The 20,171-nt window shown below is 47.8% G+C and overlaps 1 protein-coding gene across 20 annotated transcripts in view; it reads right to left on the bottom strand.

The window, feature by feature from the left end:
- dlg1b (discs large MAGUK scaffold protein 1b) overlaps nt 1–20,171 on the bottom strand; it is a 91,734-nt gene that overhangs the window by 62,020 nt on the left and 9,543 nt on the right. For 9 of the 20 annotated variants that reach the window (XM_048253597.1, XM_048253564.1, XM_048253518.1 and 6 more), the window contains exons 3-4: nt 19,783–19,949; nt 17,158–17,229 (exon numbers count right to left, since the gene is read on the bottom strand). In XM_048253597.1, coding sequence (XP_048109554.1) covers nt 17,158–17,229; nt 19,783–19,949 — 239 coding nt within the window. Of the gene's footprint in view, nt 1–128; nt 314–14,213; nt 14,529–17,157; nt 17,230–19,782; nt 19,950–20,171 lie in introns of those variants that run through there. The other 11 variants (XM_048253602.1, XM_048253591.1, XM_048253579.1 and 8 more) reach the window with 4 other exon arrangements.

The following is a 20,171-nucleotide window of genomic DNA, read 5'->3' on the forward strand; positions in this document are numbered from 1 at the left end:
GGAGTGAAGGACAGAGAGAGAGCACTTGGATGAAAATCTCAGACAGCAATATATTAACTAGCAACCACTCTACATAGCCAGAGGGACCCTGCAAACCGGCTTTCCCAGTTCCAAGCCCCCAGACCCACCTTGCATCCGAACATGAGCGAGATGGTGCTGTTGGTGCAGGCTACTTTACAGTGGCACAGCATGGGCGAGAAGCAGTCCACGTTGCCAATGCTGGGCGACATCCTGTCAGCGGCCTGCCGGGGGCAGCTCAGGCGCTCGGCCAGCGAGGAGCCTGAGACGCGGCGCCGATTCCGCTGCCTGCTCCGGCCGCGCCGCTTGCCCGGCGCCGACCCCCCTGCCGCCGCCGCCGCAGCCCCCCCGCCGCTGCCACCGCTGCCGCCACCGACACAACCGAACCTGCCGCCACCCCCGACTCCTCGGCTGCTGCCACCGCTGCCGCCACCACCGCTGCTGCTGCTGCTGCCCGCTCTCACCATCCACCCTCATTACTCGCCTCACTCCATCACACGGGGGAGATGCCAGCCGCTCGGCTTCCCTCATCCAGCGAGCCCGGGCCCTTCCCCCCAGCACCTGCGCTGGCAGGCTGGCCCTCCTCCTCCTCCTCCTCCTCCTCCTTCGCCGCCTGCTCCTCCTGCTCCTCCTCTACCGGTCAGTTGTCCACCGGAGCCTCAGCCTATCCTGCTATCCTGTCCTCCGCTTGGTCCCGGTTGGGTGCTCGGCACTGGCCGCTTCTGGCTTCTGTGGAGACGGATTCTGTGTCCCTTAGTCTTTCGTCCTTCTGCTTGTTGAGGGTTGCGTGTGTCTGAATGTGTATGAGTGTGTGTGTGTGTGTGTGTGTGTGTGTGTGTGTGTGTGTGTGTGTGTGTGTGTGTGTGTGTGTGTGTGTGTGTGTGTGTGTGTGTGTGTGTGTGTCAGAGTCCTGTCACTGCTGTCAGTTACGGTAGAGGTGTTTGGTGAGGAGGCCCCTCTGGAGCCATGCTGAGTGTCTAGTGTGTGTGTGTGTGTATGCCCTATGAAAGGCTCTTCTTTAAAGACTCTCTTCCTCTCTCTTCAGCAGCTCTGTCCTGCCGTTTGCTGTTTGCTGCTTCTCCTCCAAGAGAACAGAATGAGAAAACGAGGGAGAGAAATGGAGAGAGAGCGAGAGGGGGATAGAGAGAGAGAGAGAGAGAGAGAGAGAGCGAGAGCTAGCCGACGGGAGCAGGCAGACCGGAGACTGCCACAGCGAGCACGCAGGGATGAGCACCGAGGTGAACAAGGGAAGAGGAGGAGGAGGAGGAGAGGGGAGGAGGGAGGGGAAAGCTGTTGCAGCGCGTGGGGCTTATCACACGGCTCTGTCAGAGCACAGCAGAGTCGCTCTCACTCAGCGTGGGTGAGCAACGTCAGAGAGAGAGAGAGAGAGAAAAGAGAAAGAGAAAGAGAGAGAGAGAGAGAGAGAGAGAGACGGGCAGAGGTAGAAAAAAGGGGTTAATAAGGGTAGGAAGCTTGGAGGTCTTAGAGAGAGAGATGGAGAGAGAGAGAAAGAGACAGAGACCCCTGAGGGAAGGCTGGACTCTGAGGAGGAGGGATAATGGAGTGATTTGCTGTATGTTTACATGGAGAAGAGAGAGAGAGCAGCCAGAGAAGACGGAGGGGAGGGAGGGAGTGCACCCCAACCAGCCAATCCCCTCAGTCAGCAAGCGCAGCCAGCCGATTGGTCAGCCTGGACATGACCTTTTGACGCTGTTCTCTCCCAAACAGAAGCTATGCCCACGCACTCAGAAATATACACATATACTTATAAATGTTGTTTTCCATACAGAGTAGAAACTAGGCAAACACACATACAAATGATGCAGGCTCAAACATACATAAACTGTATATGCACAAAGCCTCAAGGGTCTGTCTCTGACACACGCAGAGAGGGAGGAAGGGGGAGAGAGGGAGAGAGAGAGAGAGAGATGCACACTATGATAAACACAAGAGAAGCAGGCGGGTGACAGCTCTCCCACAGATGGAATATGTCTGCCATCCCCAGCCTCTCTTGTGTGCTGAGCTGCCCGTGTTCTGCTCTGCTGGGGAGCGGGACTGTAGCCCTGAGCTGACAGTCAGAGTCCTGAGCATACACACACACTACACACACACAGGGTGAGGGCTGGGGGAAGGGCAGGGGGCATCTCCACATGATGACTTTGCTTCAGGAAACTTCAGTAGCCAGGCTCAATGGGGGGAACAGCATGCAAGAGTATGCTAATCTAAGCCAGCGCTGGCACCCTATCTTTCTCTCGCACTACATTTCCCACTCCATCACCCACTTTTCTCTCTCTCTCTATCACCATTTTACACTCATTCACCTTTCACTGGCATTGGACTCCACAGACTGTTCTTGTTTTCCTTTTCTGTGTCCCTGACCACTGTGCTACGTGTACTGTAGCTTCTCCCACAGACCGCAGACAGCAAGCGAGCCCAGAGCAGGTCCGTGACCTTGACTTCCCGGCTGCAATTCAGACGCAGAGGCTTGGTGCTGCTCCCCCGGAACGGTCCAGTGTTCCCCCTGGCCCTGCTCCTCAGAGAAGGTAAGTGATGTCCGCAAAGGTACACTAGGGACCAAGCCACACAAGCTTTGTCATCATCAGATATTGTATACAAGGCTCTGTGCAGATGTCTTTGTGCACACTCCAGTTTTCTGTGACTGCTGCACCACTGGCCACCGCGCTTACGCAAGGGCACCAACTGCGCATGGACAGAACCTAAGCCGTAAGTATAATAAGAATCACTACGTTTCTGTGTGAGTGTCTGCAAAAACATAGCCATAGTCCTGACACACACACACACACACACACACACACACACACACACACACACCAAACAGAGACTGGGCATGAGGCTCACAAACTCCATACTGAATCTGCCTGAAAGGAAAAGTATGTTGTGTGTTGAGCCCCCAGGCACTGACAGGAGACAACCAGCATGACATTCATCCAAAGGTGTTAGCAAGTCTCTGTATTAGCAAGTCTCTGTATTAGCATATTCATATGTGCAATTTTGACACACAGTACCAGCCCACATGAGGTGAGTCCACGCTGACTCACTGCATCTCATTGTGGGGAACTAGGAGAGATTCACACAAAGCTTTTCTCTTTGCTGGGCCAGTTGTATTTCCACTGTGGGCATCATGTGCGTATTTGTGTGTGTGTGTGTGTGACTGATGGCAGCGGTGGCTGGCCACTCTGGTAGAGGAATGGGGTCAGATGGTTAGACGGTCGTGCAGCCTGGTTCGGCTGTTAGCACTAATTAGCCCATTTCCTGTTCGCTCGGCTGTCTGACTGCCGCACAATCAAAGCCTGAGTCACATCCCACTGCCTCCATCAGTCCCACGCTCTGCACATGCATTGTGGACACACACACACACACATACACACGTTACTTGAATTACAGAAACTTAAACATACTTAAGCTCCATGTACATTGCGATGTACATCATAATCAAATGAAACACTAACATTTGACACACAACTGCACTTCTGTCACACACACACACACACACACACACATTAACACAAATGTGTGAGTGCAAACTGTAAGCATGTGTGTTTGTGTGTCCAATCCCAGTGTTTGCTAGCTATCTACTCTGTGCCTGCTGTCCATACACAGAGAAGGACATGTGATCAGTAGCTCCCCAGTGTTTAACCTTGGGGTAGCACTTGATTGGCCTGACAGTATGGCCGTTACCTGGAGCTAAAATGTGTTGAGGCAACAATAATTTGTCCCTGAAACTCTGGCTGTGGAGATCACAAAATAAACCAATACACTTTGCCTGTCAGCAACAAGTGGAGGTTCTTATAACATACAAACACACACACTATAAAGACAGTCAAAGATTCATCAAGGGAATACCATTAGTAAAGGAAGGGGGAGAGAGAGAGAGAGAGACACAGTATGAATCCTCTGACGAGCATGAGACGGAGAGCTAATGACTTCACAGCCATGCGAATGTGACCATCTGCACTTCCTGCTCTGCATTTCGAGGCGTCCTCATCCACCTGTTCCTGTTGTCTCATAAAAAAAAAAGAACACTCGGCCCACAGATACCTCCTCCCACGGTCATCTCACAGCCATCTGACCATCTGACCAGTACCAACTCTTCATTTCCAGTTACATCCACAGCTGAAAGGAATGCACACAGGCTGCAGGTGTCTCCATTAGGCTGAAGCTGGTGCTCTGACTGAGGGACTTCAGTAGCGGTCGATCACAGTGGACAGTAAGTTAATCAGCCTTACTTCTTCAAGCCCTTCTATCGGTCAGCACTCTTAACAAAGACCCTTTGTATAGGCTTGGTGCGACGTTTGTACATTATGTGCATTACATTTTATAGATGGATATTACACACATTATGTGCACCGTGCGCAATGGAAATGACTCCTTCTAACAACTACTTATTCTCAAACACGACAAAGAACACAGCCAGAACAGACCCGGGGACTCCACCACCATCATCGCACTTCCTCAGGTAGAATGGGCCAGAGGGCTGATGGGAAAACTGAGGGTGCCTACATAGACTTTCGAGACCTCAGAATGCATGAATATGGGGGACAAGAGCAACTTTTGTCCTTTGTTGCATTCCTGTCATGAACCAGCTGGGTTCTCATTTGTGCTGAATTCACAGGCTGTGGTGAGACAATGAGCCTGCCTACCTATCTAAAGAGTCACTCGCCAAGCAACACCTGGTGGTAACACCATCAGCCATCAGCCCTGCAGGGGAGGAGGCAGGCGATGGCTGGCGTGGGTGTGAATTCCGATGGCTCAGAGTGTCAAGGCCCAGAAGCATTACGAGCTCTGATTTGGCATACAGCAGTAGCGGGGTAGTGTGAGCTGGCTCCTCCACTCAGCTGGGATGGGCCTGGGTGAACTGACTACATTCCAGTGGCTCTACAGGGATGGTGCAGTGACCTCTGATCCTCCTCTGGTTGCGCCCACCGTAAAACCTCTGCTGAAGGTGCAGGGGGCAGCTCAGAGGAGGATGGGGGTGGAGGTTGGGGGGAGGTGGTGGGTGGGTGGGTGCTTCGCTGCCCTCTGTCCCTTCTCATCACGGCAGACTGGTCTCATTAGCAGTAATTACACTCATGTAACGCACGACATCCCCTCATTGTAGAGCGAGAGCAGGCATGCATGCACGCACAAGCACGCACACAAACACACACACACACACACACACACACACACACACACACACACACACACACACACACACACACACACACACACACACACTTGAACAAACACACAAGATACAAAGACACACAAACAGAGAGACGCAACCTTTCCCCCGTCCACACTCGCAGGCCTCCCACACACTGACAGCCAGCTCTCCTCTGGGCCCCTGGGCAAGCCAGGAGGGAAGGGAAGTGGCCAGAAGTGACCACTGATAAACACAGCACCACCTGGTGGTACATCTGTAAACCACAGTTTTTAGAGAGGGCATCTGTGGATGTCTCTGCCCTGCTGCTCTGCTCTCCATGGAGTCAGCAGTTCTACCCACAGCCAGACATTTTGGTCACTAGATACTCCACAGTTGTCTGACCAATAGTTGGAAGGCTGGCTTCAAATCCCAAGTTCCATTTGAGAAACTTCTGACTGACGCCCCAGGTAATAAAAAAAACAGTACAACCTGCAATGTAATGCTACTCATCTGTTTGAACCAGCTGCAATACTTTAAATGGCCAGATGAGGGCAGCACTGGCATATAGAAAAGCCCATCCCGAGCATCTCTGGGCTCCAGGGTGAAGTCCCTAACACAACCCCTAAGCTATGCTTGATTAAATGCAACCCCTCAGTCATCTTTAAATGATGACAATGAATCCACACTGCCCTTTGGGGCTTTAAAACAATCCAATCACTGCGGGATTATGCAAATGTACAAGTACTGCACGACTTCTGATGGATTTGTGCATTTGGAGGCGAGCGCTGGGGCTGGGAGCAGCACGAGCACTGCTGAGCGTAGCACTACGTGTCTAGAATCGGGAGTGCAACAAATTGGTGGAACTCCTCTATTTTCAAGCCACCCACTGTAAAAATGAGTTAGGTCTGTGCATGCTTGGGACCCACTGTAAAAATGAGTTAGGTCTGTGCATGCTTGGGACCCACTGTAAAAATGAGTTAGGTCTGTGCATGCTTGGGACGGCAGAGGACTGAAAAAACAGGAGTCGCTTCAACTTCACCTTCTAAAAGTTCACCCAGGCATTTCAAACAGAAACTGTGGGCGACATTTCATTCGTGCGCCACATCAGTCATCTGCCTCCCTGCATGCGTGGGGGGGGTACAGATGGGCAGTTTGACCGGAGGGCTTTTGCCCAGGCCAGTCTGCGGCTGAGAGGACGAGCACGGCACAGGCCTGTCATCAGGTTGCGCGAGGCCAGGGGAGCCGAGCCAAGCCAGCCGCTGGCCTCAGAGGGCAAATGAGTCTGCAGTCTGTTGTGCTCTGCGGCCGCCATGGCGACTGCTGCTGGTGGTACTGCTGGCAGTGCCGCTTCTGCCTCGCCCACCCCGCTCACCCACCCTTCTCTTCATAGCAGGGATGCCTGCTGCATGGGCTGAAACTGGATCTGTGTTATTTTAATGGCAACATGCAAACTTCAAAGCACTGGTGGTGCCAGCAGTGGACACGGCCAGGTGCCAAACGCACGCACATGCACGCGCGCGCACACACACACACGCACGCGCAAACACACACACGCGCAAGCAAACACACACACGCGCAAGCAAACACACACACACACACACACACACACACACACACACACACAGGTACACACAGACACAGACACAGACACAGACACAGACACAGACACAGACACAGACAGACACACACACACAGAGAGGTGGGAAGGATCAGAGAGACTGAGAGAGGAGAACAGGATGGAGGGAGTACTTGCACAGCTCCTGTTTTTTAGATGACCAAAAGCACATGCAATAGCATAGTAGATCCAGTGAGGGGGAAATAACCCATAACAACACCAGGGACCACACCTGATTTTCCTGACTTGAGAACCCCCTGAAAAACACATACAAGTGGCCACGCGGCTAGCTCACCAATGGTCTCTACTACACACTTCAAACACCTCAGACAGACACTTCAGACAGCGTAGTAACATCTGAGCTTCCCCAACAGCCTCCTTCATTTTCACATGACTTTAGCTTTGTCTACTGAGACCCGCGTCACTCCCTCTAATCCCCCCCCCCCCCACAACCACACACCACCCCCCGCACACACTAACTTTTTTACATGCTTCTCACAAGGGCTACAGCGCAATAAATCAGGCCCCTCAGAAACAAGACAATGTGACCAAAGAATGTCACTGTGGACCACACCCAGCCGACTCAATCTCTCAAAAAGGCAGAGAGGAACTCAAAAAGAGCAGAAAGGGAAACTCTCACACTCACACTCAGAATGTCAGGCCAATTTATACACCCTTTTCAAGGTAACATAACGACAGCAGTGGGCTGGGAAGTGCTCGGAAGCAGAAAATGGTGCACTTAATAGCCCCACGTGAATATCTCTCATCTTTATGGGGCTCTGTACAGCTAACGGTGAATTCTGGTCACCAACGTTTCAGTTCTGGTTGTTGTTACTGCACCACCTTAGCTAGCTGAAGATGGAGAATGCATAGTAAAACTTCAATGTCTCCTTGCTTCTCCTGTGTGTGTGTGTGTGTGTGAGTGTGAGTGTGAGTGTGCGCATGTGCTCGGGGGTGGTGGTGGTGGTGTGAATTAGTCTCCTGTGACTACAGCACTGCGCTTTCACAGCACGAGCCCCACCCTACAGCAACACTGCTTATCCGGCCAAATGGATATGCAGTGTTTACATTCGACTGATAACGTGCCACAAGACTAGGGTGGCGAGGCTATCAATCTAACCTAATAACTGTATAAAGCTTTTGACAGCCCATTTGTAATCACAATTTTGTCCAGGTTAACATCACAGCACAGGGAACATCTAAATACTTCAGGACTAAAATACTCTCTGTTAATCTGACCAGTACAGATATAGCCTAGCTAGTCTGCATGACTCGGGGATGTTTGAAAAGGGCTCCTCTTGTCCAGAGCTAGCAGTGTTGTCAGAGTTGAGACTGTCTGCCTGACCACAGCTCAAATCAAGTGCAGCTAATCTATGTGTAGTGGTCTGGGCACTGCGCTCCATTTTGTCGTTGCCCAAACGGATCACCCTGCACGAAAGGGTGCTCCCACCAGACAGCTCGCAGGGGTGGGAGGACTGCAGCGGCATTCTGGACGTCTCAGGATGCACGACGGGGGTACAGTTTCTTCCCCCCTCTCTCCCTCTACTCTCTCTCTCTCTCTCCCCCTCTCCCTCTCCCTCTCTCCTGAATGCATAATTCAATGCCGAAGCCCTGCATAGAGCCCTAGTGCAGCAGATATGACAGCAAGCAGTAAAATATGCAGCGGGCCAGGAACTCTGAAGTCAGGAATACCAATGCTGCACGAGGAGGTCTTAAGAGAGCAAGGGATGGAACTAAACCCTCATACCAGCCCATAAACACAGCCAGACTCGGCCTCCAACCAGCTGCAGGACACGGAGTAAGATGTCCCGTTTCAAAGGTTCATACAGGACACCAGCTTGTGTTCAGAAACAGTCAGACAGCAATGGAAGTTGATCTGACACATTGGGATGAAGCTCAAAAAGATCACTGCGTTTGAAGCTGTGAGATTGCATCATTCCTTGATGCTGTGAAACATACAGTCTAACTGCCAGAACATGAAGGTACACCCTGTCTACTAGTTAGAACTGCCTCTAGTCTCAGTACGCCATGACTGATCTAGTCTGTGTAATTTGTTTTTAAGTGTTTGCCAGCCTGTGACGGGACACAAGGTAAGGTTCTATCTTGGACCAGGGCTCAGTGGCTGCACCACAAACAGACATTCAGGAGCTACAGGCATAGATTGAAGGCCTTATATTGCTAGCAGCAATAGCATAACAAAACTCAAAGCAAAGACCAGTAATCACATTGTCCTTATAGTACTCCAACTTAGTCTTCTAAGCTCCAGCTCACCTCCTGCATGTCTAATCCCTTGAAAGCGCATTCTAATGACTCTTCCCCTCACCTGGGCCTGTGGCAGGCCGCTGCCCAGTACACCCAGGCTGCCTGTCTGCTGAGGAGGCCAACGGGAGGTCTGTGGGAGAGGGGGATGCTCCCTGTCGGTCACAAGCTAAACAAGACAGGGGAGCCAGTCTTTTAAAGTGTGTTGTAGCCTACCTGTTGAAAAGTTTAACGACAAAGAAAATGCTAGGATTGCAACAATTATATTTCTAATTGAGAAGTTGGCAACTATGTTGGTAATTGATTAACTGGTTTGTGTTATTTCTCAAGGATAATGCCTCAAAATTCCCCGATTGCAGCTTCTTAAACATTCATATTTTCAGCTTTACTTACTCCTTTACGACAGTAAACTAAACATCTTTGGCGTGTGGACAAAGAAAGGCAGTTGAGGACTATTTTGGTGACTGACAATATATTGATCTAACATATGATCAATTATTTGATAAAATAATCAACAGATTAATCGACTAAGAAAATAATTGCTAGTAGCAGCCCTACAACAAGCTATTCCCTCAGCTCATTTTTCCAGATCTCACACAAATTATGAGCATGACTAATTGAATAAATAACCAAGAGTTGCTGGCGGGTCCATGAAAAGTACCCTGAACTAATGTGATGGCAAATAGGAAGAAACCGCATCGGGAAATTCTGACAAAAGATTTAGTTTTCTACACAAAGAGGGAACTTTGTGCAAGCTGCCTCCTTAGCCAATACTTCATCTCAAGTTACATCAGTATACATAGACCTATTACAATGAGTATATTAATATCCTCCACGACTCAAAACTATCTGTAAACTAGATGTACCGCATAGCAGTACAAAATATGACTGCCGCTCAGTCCTGCACATTCTCTCCACAGAGATAAAGAAAAAACGTTTACAACTCCTCTATGACCGTGCTAGCACTAGTGGCGATCATTATGATTAGGAGGAAAAGGTTGACTTTGAGATGTAGCCTGCTTATGAAAACTCTGAATGCATGCCAGGACAGGACAGGAGCTCGCCAAACCAATCCTGATACAGCACACTCCACCAGCCTACAGCCAGACAGCTGAAACATTGCATTGCTATACTGTGCACTGTGTAAAATACACAGACCTGAGACCTGGTTGACACAGACAGACTGAATCTTCAGCGTGAAATGAACTGCAGGCAGCGACAGTGCAGAGTGTTCGCTATGTGTGTGTGTGTGTGTGTGTGTGTGTGTGTGTGTGTGTGTGTGCGCGTGTGCATGTGCGTGTGTGTAAGAGTGTGTGTAAGAGTATGTGTAAGAGTGTGTGTATGTGTGTGTGTGCGTGTGCGTGTGCGTGTGCGTTAAGACATCGCCGCCTCTGGGGAGGGGGACTGGGAGGCATCCAAACCCGTCCCTTGAGTGACCCCATCGCATACTGAAAGACCTCGCACGGCACAATACTGGACTGGAGCTACGACGTCACTCCACGCCACAGCGCCCAAAGCAGAAAGCATCAGCTGAAAATTGAACTGGAACACTTACGCGAGGCAAAGCACTGAGTGATGTGCAATGGAGCCGGGCTGTCTTGTGCTCAGTCGTACCCTCAAGACTGAGGCTGAGCTGGATCCTAGCTCATTGTGGCAGAGCCTTTAGAAAATACAGGGCTTGCATACTATGTGTGCCTGGAACCGTAAAGCTTTTAACATCAAGTATCCTCTGCAGAAAAAAAACAATAATATTGACCCTCTTCTCCTCCGACCACCTAATGCGAAAAGAAACACAAAGGGTGGGGGGCATGGTGGGGGGGGGGGGGTAGTTCTGAGAGGTCATTGTGTCTGGTCATTGGCCACAGCTGACTGTGATGGAATGGAGTTGGAGGAAATACACACACCAAAAAAAAAAAAAAAAAAAACTCTGGTAAGGCAGTCACTTGTGTGTGACCTACTATGAATTAGTAAATGTTTAGCTGTTCGCAAAGCCTGTGTTTCTCTACAAGTCTGAGCAGCAATAGTGGTCAACACAGAGACACGTCATGTGAAGTCATAGAAAAACTGTCCCATAAAATAACACACAGAAAATCACTTAGGGCTCCCTCGAGCAAATCATCCTAGCGTAATTTGGCCGATGCCCCCAGAGAAGAAACTGCATTTATGGCACATTAGGATGCGAGAGTCGATTTTTCAGTCAAATGAAGTCACCAGGACGGTCATTCATCTGAATGTGGAGCTTTGTTCAAAACTGTTAGAATATTACATGGTGACCTGTGTAAAAAGCCCGAGGAATTAATCCCATAACATTAGAAGAGGAAACATGCGGGGAGGAAGAAACCACAATCTGATCGTTTAGACAGTCACACACTGTACATAAAGGTTGATGACGTCACTACTCCTCCAGATTTGAAGTCCTGACCACACGGAGAGGGGCCAAAGCAGGCCAACCTCTGGAGACGCTGTTAAATAAATCAAGTCAGTTCCGCCTGTGCCCTGCTGACCGGGGTTCCTATGTGTGCACTGTAGGGATGGACAGGGAAGCCTGCTACTCTCGCCTGCCAGGACAGAGAGAGTGAGAGGGAGAGAGGGAGGGGAGAGGAGGGGGCAGAGCGCTGGGCTTGGCATGGATGGAGGTCCACGGGGCTCTGCTGTGCGCCCCGGAGCAGGCCTTCACCGGGGCGAAGCGTAGCCATGCGTGTGCAGAAAGCATCCAGTCACAACGCTCACCACTGGAGCCCATCTGCCAGCCGAATGCCAGCCTGACATGTGTGCACACTGCATCAGCAGGGGTGGGTAGGAAAGAGGAGTGGGAAGACAGGAAGATGAAGGGAAACCAGCAGGGATGAGACACATGGCAGAAGAAAGCGACAGAGTAGGGAAAAGTGATGGCGAGAGAAAGATAATCATGAGCATAAGCATGAGCATTTGAAGAGTGGTTAAAAAGAAATCTCTATTGACCAGCTCCATCACACACAGTAACAGTGGTCCAAAGTGGTCCAAAAACACAACAAATTTCCCCCCAGATTTTTCTATTAATTATCTGTTCGTGCAATTTGTGATGTGCATTCAAAACAGGGAAGCAAATGGGGTACATGAAGGAACATTTGGTAAATATATTATTCTGTAATCCTTGGTTAGTACCTGAATAATTACGGCAACATGCACAGTACTGGGGGGGAGGGAGGGATTAAGAAGGCAAAGTTTCGCAAATCATGCACGCATTTATGGATTTTGCTAAAATTGCTCTTGGCAGAGTCATACTCATCATACAGCAGGATGCAGTACACTACAGTCTAGGCAGTGCTTTGCAGAATGTCTCTCCAAGAGATTCTGTTGGTTTGCACCGACATCACTGAAAAACTAAACAAATTTTGCTGAGGATTTGGGAGGGGATCACTCTTCTACATAAGACCAAATCGTTTTTTTAGCTTGTTTTGCCTGTGTGGTTTATGACAAGAGATCTCTTTACTCTCTTTTCTTCACTTTCACATGTGAACATTTGTAACGACCTTTATAACCCTAATGCTGTAATGAAGCACAGTAAGACATAAGATGGCATGCCATTGACTTAAGAGAAAGTGAAGTTCATGGCTGCAGTCATACTAGTACAAGTACGAGCCCACAACAATGTTGCCGGATTAAACCAGTCCAATGCAACAGTCAATAACAGAGTGCTGGCCTGGAAGATGCTGGGCAACCATCACCACCTCCTCTCTGCAGCAGCTGATGATTCATCTTCAGACCAACCTGTGCAGGGAAAGACTTCAGACAAAAAGGCAAAGGGTTCCGACACGGATCATTATGGGCAGGAGAGAAGGGGGTGAGGAAGGAAGAATAGAGGGTGGCACCTCCGGCTATGGGCGCAAGCGGGCTCCACGCGAGTCATCAGGAGGACAGCCTGTTCTGAAACACATTACTGCTAATGAGTCATCAAGGGCCACTGGGTTTCTGAAGACCCCTGTGGCAAGCCCCGACGACATGGGCTACTAAAATATGGCCATTTGCATTCAGCAGTAATAAATGAAGCCAATAGCGCTGCACAGCACAGACACATAGATTGTGTATGAGTGTGTATGTGTATGCGCGTGTGAGACTAATCAGGGATTACAGGATGTGACCTCAGCATCGACAGCTTCTCTCGCTCAGCACGCTATTTTTCTGCAAAGGTGGCAAAGTTGGCACCTACGAGGGAATGTGTGATCACTGCAAATGAGTACACAGGCTGTCCCCTTCTGTGCGCACACACACACACACACAAGCACAAGCACACACACACACTACATATGCACACACACACAGACACAAGCACACACACAAACACTAATTCACTCTGGTTACTGCACTTTGGTCAAGCAGGCCCACCCTGCCTGCTTTTCCCACCACTTCTGAAATATAAAGAAAATGTTTCTATAATCTGTGGGGGGCTTAAGCTCTTGTCCACATCTTACACAAATAAAGCTGCACCATAAATCATAAATTGCCTTGCCTATGAGAAAACAGAGAAGGCTTTGGGGCAAAACACATGTCACTGGTGTCTATTTTAAACCCCAAAAAACCGAGCATGAGGGAGGAAAAACTTCAGCTATACAGACGGACGCAAACACAGGAAATGGGAACAAGGCATGTAAACCGTCTCCAAGGCACCAGAGTGTGGTGTCATCCCACCTGGAGGGAGAAACTGATGAATATGAAATGTGGCTGTGGCTTTACTCGGAGCAAGGGCTCTACAGGAACCCCATCTTTAAAAAGTTAGCGAAGTAGCAGGTGTGCTCTGTTTCAGCATCAGCAGCCACCTTGTCCAACATACAGTGTTAGCAGATTTGCACAACGGGAAGAAAACACATGCCCCCAAAAATGTTTTGATTTATGCCCTAGTCTTGGCTCAGGAAGAAATTGCATAGCAGACAATTGTGAATCATTCAGAAAAAGAAATAATGCACAGTGAGAAAAAGGAAGGGGGGCGTTTTGTTTTTGAAGCACATGGAAAATAAGCCGTCATCATGATCCTGATGACACTTAGGATGATTACATTCCTTTAGTTAAAATCCCTGTCAAAGTACTGCAAAGAATCGGGATAGAATGGAACCGTATCACACCATATGACAACCTTAATAAGCTCTACTTCTCATCAATCCGTTGGCTACTTTGCGAGCTAAGAGGACTGGACCTTACCTTTGTAGTAACAATGCATATGCAATCCATCCTTCCGTATCGGCTAGACTCACGCTCAGCATTTCATTTCGCACCTTTGTGGCTGCGGTCAGGACGACAGTGTATCCGAACATAAATACATCAACAACGCTGTCCCAGCCGTAACGGGGGTATGGGGAACTACATCTTAGCACTTCTTATGTCAACCCTCCTTCCAATATCCGTAAAGTTCATGAAATGCGAGTACGACGCAACTGCCAACTCGTATAAGATGATGCCGGGAGCGCGTGGAGAGTTTACAGCGTCGGGGAGCGCACTGCTCCAGACCATGCAAATTCCAATTCAGCGACATGTGCAATTATGCTTGCGTTCTTTTATTAACCCGTCACAGCGGGCTCCCGCTGCAGGAAAATACAGCATGGGTGGAAAACTATGATTAAAAGTGCGCTTAAAAACTGATGCTGAAATGCAATTCTGTGCTGTGGTGGTAGAGTATACTTATTCCATTTAATTACTGCACGTGGCAAATCTAAATAACAGAACATTTCTTCTTCATTCATATATCAAGCGCGACAATTACTCCACCTGATTCCATTTCCAATATTAGAGTGGTTTTATCAACAATATTAATAACCTATCTTCCCGGATTGGTCGAAGATTTGTCGTTATCTCCTAGTCATGGTTTGAGCGATACATTTTTGAAAGCACTTGCTTACGTGAGACAAACTACAAATCAGGAGATTAATGTACTCTACACATCGTTTCTGGCAATAATCGGTAAGTGCAAACAGGCGGTGAGTGTCACAGTAAATCCTTGAGAGGTACAAGACTTAAAGCATAGTGCCTCTGCGCACTGTTAAGTGAGCCACAGACTGTAGGCAACGTCGAGACGCATCAGTTAGGACCCGATTACTTTCCCAGCATCACCAAATACAAAGTGATGCGCTGTTTCTGACCGTGTTCACTTGCACCAGGGAAAGGCAATCTGCCCCGCCCCCATCTGCCGATATCAATCCAATACCTCTCTGGAATGCATGTTAGAAAGGCAGCAATGGGTTCAGGCAGCATTCCCAAAATATGTACAAATGCCTATTCCTGCAAATGTCGTTTATTATGCCCATTTTACAGTTTCATGAAGACCAAGATGCAAATGTCCACAAATAAGCAGATGACTAACATCAAGGGGGGTATTTATAAACATCACCACTGTATTCAACATGCAATAACAACTTCACTTCTACTGTACTGTGGCTGATCTCTTGGTCATAGCATATTTCCCATGTTAGCAATTAGCAAGGGTTGGGGGGAAAGGAGGCTAAGAGGGTTTTTTCCTTGAGATCATTACAACTTAATGGTTTCCATTAATCCATATATTTGACTGACTGACTAGGCATTCTCATCAAATTGCCCATTGACATGTTTGTAGTTTATCATCACAGCAAGTGGTGGGGAAACATAGTAAGCACAGCCTTCATATACTGTAAAATCCCTTCATCAAAGCAGCACAGTGTGGAGAGATGCCCCGTAAAGACTGGCCCGCTGTGAGAGACTACATCACACTGAAGTGCAGCACACATAAATATTTTATTTGTGTAGATTCAGTGATTAGACTTCAACCTCACAGCCCATCCCTCTTGCTTCAGAAGACCCATGCTTAGACAAAACTGCTCAGAACACATCCTTTTTTTTTTTGCTGAGCCCTCCTCCTTGAGCAAGGGGGGAGTGGGGGTATTTATCATGTTTCAGAGTTTGCATTTCTCAAACTTCCCTGTGCAAACTTTCTTTTAAAGCAAAATAAGGTGGGTATGTGCAGAAGGACGGCCTGGCAGGAAATATGCAGTGAGGCAGTGGAGCATGAAGAGGCTTCCTGAAAGCTGCTCCCTTCTCATATTGATGACCACACGCTTCTTGACTTTGTGTTTCCATGGTGGCCACCGTATCACACAGACACACATACACAGAGCAGACAAACACTTCAGCAGACAGAAATATAAATAAATAAATAAATAAACAAACAAACACACACACACATGTCTGCATGCATACAAAAATGAGTACTTCCACAACCACTTTACCACATAAAAAATACCTCATGAAATTAGCTGTAGAATCCAATTATATAGCAAATAGGAATCTTGCAGCTGCCAACAAACTCTGTGCCTCTCCCTTGCTACTTGACAACATAAAACAAAGCCTCACGTTTGGGCCTCTCCACACAACAACTTTGTTTCAGTGTAACATGGAGCTTGCGGGCTCTTTTGCAGCTCGTCACTGCTCTGCTCTGTCTTGGAGAAACTTGTGCAGGCTAAAATAACCGCTGACCACCCGAGGAGGCAGCCTGGGCATGACTAACACTGCAAATGGCTGGTTTTTCAAAAAGGAACAAAAAGAACGTTGAGTTCAGTGGGAGGGATTTAAGCCCTTTCAGACAGCTTTATGTGCAAGCACAAATCTGTGCGCCATTCAAAAGACTGCAGACCATAATGTGAACAGGCCATTCATTCATTCATTAACATACATACCCACCCCTCCTCCCAACATCAACCAACGTAAAATAGATAAAATGATCCAACCCATGTTAGCAGTTTGAACATGATGAGTTATGAGTTAATAAAACAAACGAGGGACCATACTGAGGTAACATCCACCAACAGAAAGATATAAATAATCCATATCACCAGCCAACACAGGACATCACAACAAAAATAAAAACAAACATCACAATGACTGATGGCGTCCCCATTCTCCAAAACAAAACCACAGTCCAAAGCTAAACAACAAGACCTGCAAGCCCAGCCCAGGTAAATGAAGAGCAACACTGATATATGAGCCACAGACAGGGTCCCATGTTCCAGGCAAAGAGGTAATGGAGGGGGTGTGGAGTGGGATCCAGGCATGCGGTGGGGGACATTGCCCCACCCCCACCCATAGGGAGAGGTCCCCAGCGGTACAGCACAGTACTTACTTGGTCCAACTCTGAGGGAGACGCTCGAGCTTTAGCAAGCACGTGTAGTATTTCATTAAGAAGGGGAGAGTCCTGTCACAATGATTTGTTGATTTTTTTGTTTGTTTTTTTTAGGAAAAGAAGAAGAGAAGAGAAGGTTAATTCTGAAATGCGTCTACCCAACAGATGATGGCTTGATAGTTCTTATTAATATTTCTTTCTTTTTACATATCGTTTTAATTAAAATGCACCACAATGCTTGAGCAATGAAAATCTCAACTTGATATCCCTTGTGTTTAGAAACAGTGGAGTGGCGAGTGAATGCAGAAAGAAGACGAGTCGAGCAGCTGGTCAGGTCACTGGACTGATGGTATGTATCTTATTAGTCACAATGACATGGGTTAATGGTGATTGAGATTCAGATGTGGTTCAATGTCACGACCACAGAGGGAGCGGAGTGGACTATCCCCGTTTTGAAGAACGCATCATCATCATCATCATCAGCGGGCTGTGATGCTCTGTGGGCCCACGTGCAATCTTAATCCTGGGCACTCAATCAGAGGATAAAAAGTAATGAGCAGAGTGACTCACACACAGACTTCCAACAGTGATTAATCTCTGTAATGAGACACTTGTTGATGTAGGGACTTGTGATAATGCATTTGTGATGTTGTCCCAGCGCATGACTAATGTTCGTGCCTAGCATTACGAGTGGGGTCAGCATGATAACCGGATGCACTTCCCACTGCAACACATTCCTTCTTTTGAACCTCTCCACACCTCTCCTCTGGAAAAAACATTATTAAGGCCAGCTGTGGGAGGTGGATCGCTGCGTGCATCCCGGAATGGCCTCATAGCTCCGGAGTGGGGAGCAGCACTCTGGGCCCATGCAAGCCAGTAACCAATTAAATAGACCAGTGACTAGCATGAACTCTCTCGGCTGGTAGTAAGACCTTCTGTTGAGAGCTCCACTCATCCTGTGCACCCAAGTAACCACGACTTGAGTAATCAGATTAGGCAGCTGCAGATAACCTGCCAAATCCATTTCATCCAGGTTTATGCACCTCAGAAGAAGCCAGAGAGCAAAAAGCCCAGTGTGTCATACTCGCTAGCCTCCATCGCTCTTTCAGGAGGACAGAGCGGAGCTTTCTCCAGGTCATATATCTGCATTCTGTCCTCCACAGCCTGACAGGAATTTACGACGACTCGGCACACTCATTGTCCAAGCAGGACTGAGTAACACAAGCTGCCTTTTTACAAGTGGAGAATTACAACGTAAAGGCCCTCAAGTTCATATGGTCACGCTATAACACTGGCATCTAAAGATCAAGATGGTAATAACCTTCTAAATACCATTGAAGGCATTGTGTTGTTTAAAAGATGGCCCCCATTTAGAAGGAACCATTTTTGAAGGTTGGCAAATGTTGAGTCATGTTTGCAGGCCTACTTTATAGTTAATTTTGAAAAAAAGCGGTAGTTTTGTCATTTTGTCAGATAGTTTCCCTGTCCTTTGGTGGATAGAGAATAAAAGGTCCTTGTGGTCATAATTTTATCGCTTGTTGAGCGCCATGGAGTGAGGTGGTGACAGGAGATTTCTCTGTCTGTTCTATCCTAGAGTTTGAGCATCATTGTCCACCAAGTTCCTGCCACCTCTGCCAAACAACAGCATGCTAATCTCCTCCCAATTCTAGTATGAACCAGGGGGAGGTGTGCTGCCACACATCCAGGAAGCTATTAAATCAACAGTAAATCTATTTGGCTCATTTTGAGAGAAATATACTTTGGACCTCCAACATTTCAGCTGTATGTCAGCATGCACGTGAAAATGACATGTTAACTCATGAAGATGAACATGCTCTCACTCCCAACAGTCCAAGCCGTACCGACTCCATGACAATATGAAAATCAAGTGGATTAGAGGCACATGAGCCTCAGGCTCTAAAGCGGTTTCCAACCCAACCAGCAACAAAGCAGCTTTAATGCCTTCCACTGTGTTGCTCTCGAGCCATCATTACCATATTTCCCTGTCTTCCAGGGTAAACAAACACCTTCTAACAGGGATGGTAAACTATCAGAAGAGCTCAGTGCCATTACAGCACTGAAGCTGACAAATATTGAGCATTACCTTGAACAAAGAGTCATGCATGTGACTACGATAAGGCAAGAAATGTGATAGAATGCATTTACAATACTTTTGAAAAGTGTTATAGTGTTTTCAAAAGTATTCAGACCCGGCATGGTGTGGATGTTCCACTGATATGAGACAGAGGATGTTGTTACATGGACAATTCGATTTTTTCAAGTACCTGCCTTCCCATTCATCAAAATCTTGATGACATTTCAAGTTTAAACTCACTTTATGCCACATATCTCCTTCATAGGCCATGAGGTATCATCTTTCAACAGCATGCAACTTTCACTGGCATGCTAAGTTTCCATCCTAAAAGCTGTGACAAGTAATGCAGTCTTTGCCGTTCCCACAATTGAGCACAGTGGAAGTGCTACTCTTCCTGTTGATGTCTTATACATGAAAAGTAACTAAACGCAACAGGCAGAGAATTCTGTTAGTTCTGAATCTTCACATTTGTTACTGACCAGTCCTGTATGAATGACCAGTCTCATGCATAACCTGAGTGAGAATCCTACCTCTATGCTGGTGCTAAGGCTGCTGGGTAGGGTGTCGGAGGTCACCGTTGTGCTTTGAAAACTGGGAAAGTCCCACAGGTTGACTGGGGGCATCACTTCCACAGCCTTCACTGGCTCCACACATTTCTGGTGATCCAATAAGGTCACTTCGTAGAATTCCTGGATATCTGCAAGAATCAGTCAGGAACAGGCATGACAACAACTTCACATTTGAACACAAACTTACCGTATGCTAGACACAGTAATAAAAATGCTATACTCATACACTTGTAACAATAACACCCGAGCTACACCAGGTCCACCACTGAAGCGCTGCGTTCACAAAGCGTAAAAATAGTTTTAGAAAACTAAAACTAGTTTTTTGAACGTAAGTGCCACTATCACGTCTG

This window comes from Alosa alosa, chromosome 1 (assembly GCF_017589495.1).
Source record: "Alosa alosa isolate M-15738 ecotype Scorff River chromosome 1, AALO_Geno_1.1, whole genome shotgun sequence".
Lineage (NCBI taxonomy): Eukaryota > Metazoa > Chordata > Actinopteri > Clupeiformes > Clupeidae > Alosa > Alosa alosa.